Source organism: Sardina pilchardus, chromosome 24, assembly GCF_963854185.1.
Source record: "Sardina pilchardus chromosome 24, fSarPil1.1, whole genome shotgun sequence".
NCBI classification, from domain to species: Eukaryota; Metazoa; Chordata; class Actinopteri; order Clupeiformes; family Clupeidae; genus Sardina; species Sardina pilchardus.
Window position 1 is genome coordinate 28,105,135 of NC_085017.1, and position 2,500 is coordinate 28,107,634.

The following is a 2,500-nucleotide window of genomic DNA, read 5'->3' on the forward strand; positions in this document are numbered from 1 at the left end:
AGAGCAGTGTGTGTATGTGTATATGTGTCTCAGATCCATCCTAAATGTGTGTGTTGTGTGGTCAGATCTGGAGGGTGGTGAGCAGTGTGTGTGTGTGTGTGTGTGTGTGTCGCCAACATCAAGCAGGTGCCCTTCGACGCCTCCAAGCTGCACGAGTCCCAGCAGATGGCTGCACAGTACAACATGGTGGACGACGGCTCGGGCGAAACACAGGTGTGTGTGTGTGTGTGTGTGTGTCTAAATGTATGTGTTGTGTTGCCAGATCTAGAGAGTAGTGTGTGTGTATGTTTGTGTGTGTAAGTGTGTCTCAGATCCATCCTGAATGTGTGTGTTGTGTGGTCAGATCTGGTGTGTGGAGAGCAGTGTGTGTGTGTGTGTGTGTGTGTGTCTCAGATCCATCCTGAATGTGTGTGTTGTGTGGTCAGATCTGGAGGGTGGAGAGCAGCGGGCGAGTGGCTGTTGACCCAAAGGAGTTCGGGCAGCTCTACGGAGGAGACTGTTACATCATCCTCTACACCTACAAGAGGGGCCAGATCATCTACACCTGGTGAGATATAGATCTACTAATGTGATGAAGATCACCTGGTGAGGTATAGATCTACTAATGTAGTGAAGATCACCTGGTGAGATATAGATCTACTAATGTAGTGAAGATCACCTGGTGAGATATAGATCTACTAATGTAGTGAAGATCACCTGGTGAGATATACAGTAGATCTACTAATGTGATGAAGATCACCTGGTGAGATATACAGTAGATCTCCTAATGTAGTGAAGATCACCTGGTGAGATATAGATCTACTAATATAGTGAAGATCACCTGGTGAGATATACAGTAGATCTACTAATGTGATGAAGATCACCTGGTGAGATATACAGTAGATCTCCTAATGTAGTGAAGATCACCTGGTGAGATATAGATCTACTAATGTGATGAAGATCACCTGGTGAGATACAGATCTACTAATGTAGTGAAGATCACCTGGTGAGATATACAGTAGATCTAATGTAGTGAAGATCACCTGGTGAGATATACAGTAGATCTCCTAATGTAGTGGAGATCACCTGGTGAGGTATAGATCTACTAATGTAGTGAAGATCACCTGGTGAGATATAGATCTACTAATATAGTGAAGATCACCTGGTGAGATATACAGTAGATCTCGTAATATAGTGAAGATCACCTGGTGAGATATAGATCTACTAATATAGTGAAGATCACCTGGTGAGATATAGATCTACTAATGTGATGAAGATCACCTGGTGAGATATACAGTAGATCTCCTAATGTAGTGAAGATCACCTGGTGAGATATAGATCTCCTAATGTAGTGAAGATCACCTGGTGAGATATAGATCTACTAATGTGATGAAGATCACCTGGTGAGATATAGATCTACTAATGTAGTGAAGATCACCTGGTGAGATATAGATCTACTAATGTAGTGAAGATCACCTGGTGAGATATACAGTAGATCTAATGTAGTGAAGATCACCTGGTGAGATATACAGTAGATCTCCTAATATAGTGAAGATCACCTGGTGAGATATACAGTAGATCTACTAATGTAGTGAAGATCACCTGGTGAGATATACAGTAGATCTACTAATATAGTGATGATCACCTGGTGAGATATACAGTAGATCTCCTAATGTAGTGAAGATCACCTGGTGAGATATACAGTAGATCTCCTAATGTAGTGAAGATCACCTGGTGAGATATAGATCTCTTAATATAGTGAAGATCACCTGGTGAGGTATAGATCTCCTAATATAGTGAAGATCACCTGGTGAGATATACAGTAGATCTCTTAACGTGATGGAGATCACCTGGTGAGATATACATTAGATCTACTAATGTGATGAAGATCATCTGGTGAGATATAGATCTACTAATGTGATGAAGATCACCTGGTGAGATAGAGATCTCCTAATATAGTGATGATCACCTGGTGAGATATACAGTAGATCTACTAATGTAGTGAAGATCACCTGGTGAGATATACAGTAGATCTACTAATGTAGTGAAGATCACCTGGTGAGATATACAGTAGATCTCCTAATGTAGTGAAGATCACCTGGTGAGATAGATATCTCCTAATGTAGTGAAGATCACCTGGTGAGATATAGATCTCCTAATGTAGTGAAGATCACCTGGTGAGATATACAGTAGATCTCCTAATGTAGTGAAGATCACCTGGTGAGATATAGATCTCCTAATGTAATGTAGCTGGATTTGTTGTACCTTTGAATTAAAGCAACTGAAGAAATACATTGTAAACATAAACATATGAGACCACTGTGATGATGATGATGATGATGATGATGATGGTGATGATGATGGTGATGATGATGGTGATGATGACGATGATGATGATGGTGGTGATGATGATGATGATGATGGTGATGATGGTGATGATGGTGATGGTGATAATGATGGTGATGATGATGATGATGGTGGTGATGATGATGATGATGGTGATAATGATGGTGATGGTGAT

The 2,500-nt window shown here is 40.8% G+C and overlaps 1 protein-coding gene across 1 annotated transcript in view; it reads left to right on the plus strand.

The window, feature by feature from the left end:
• Positions 1 to 2,500, plus strand: part of scin (scinderin) — a 20,881-nt gene that overhangs the window by 12,005 nt on the left and 6,376 nt on the right. The window contains 2 exon segments of the mRNA XM_062530208.1: positions 127 to 213; positions 426 to 547. Of these exon segments, the coding sequence (XP_062386192.1) occupies positions 127 to 213; positions 426 to 547 (209 nt within the window).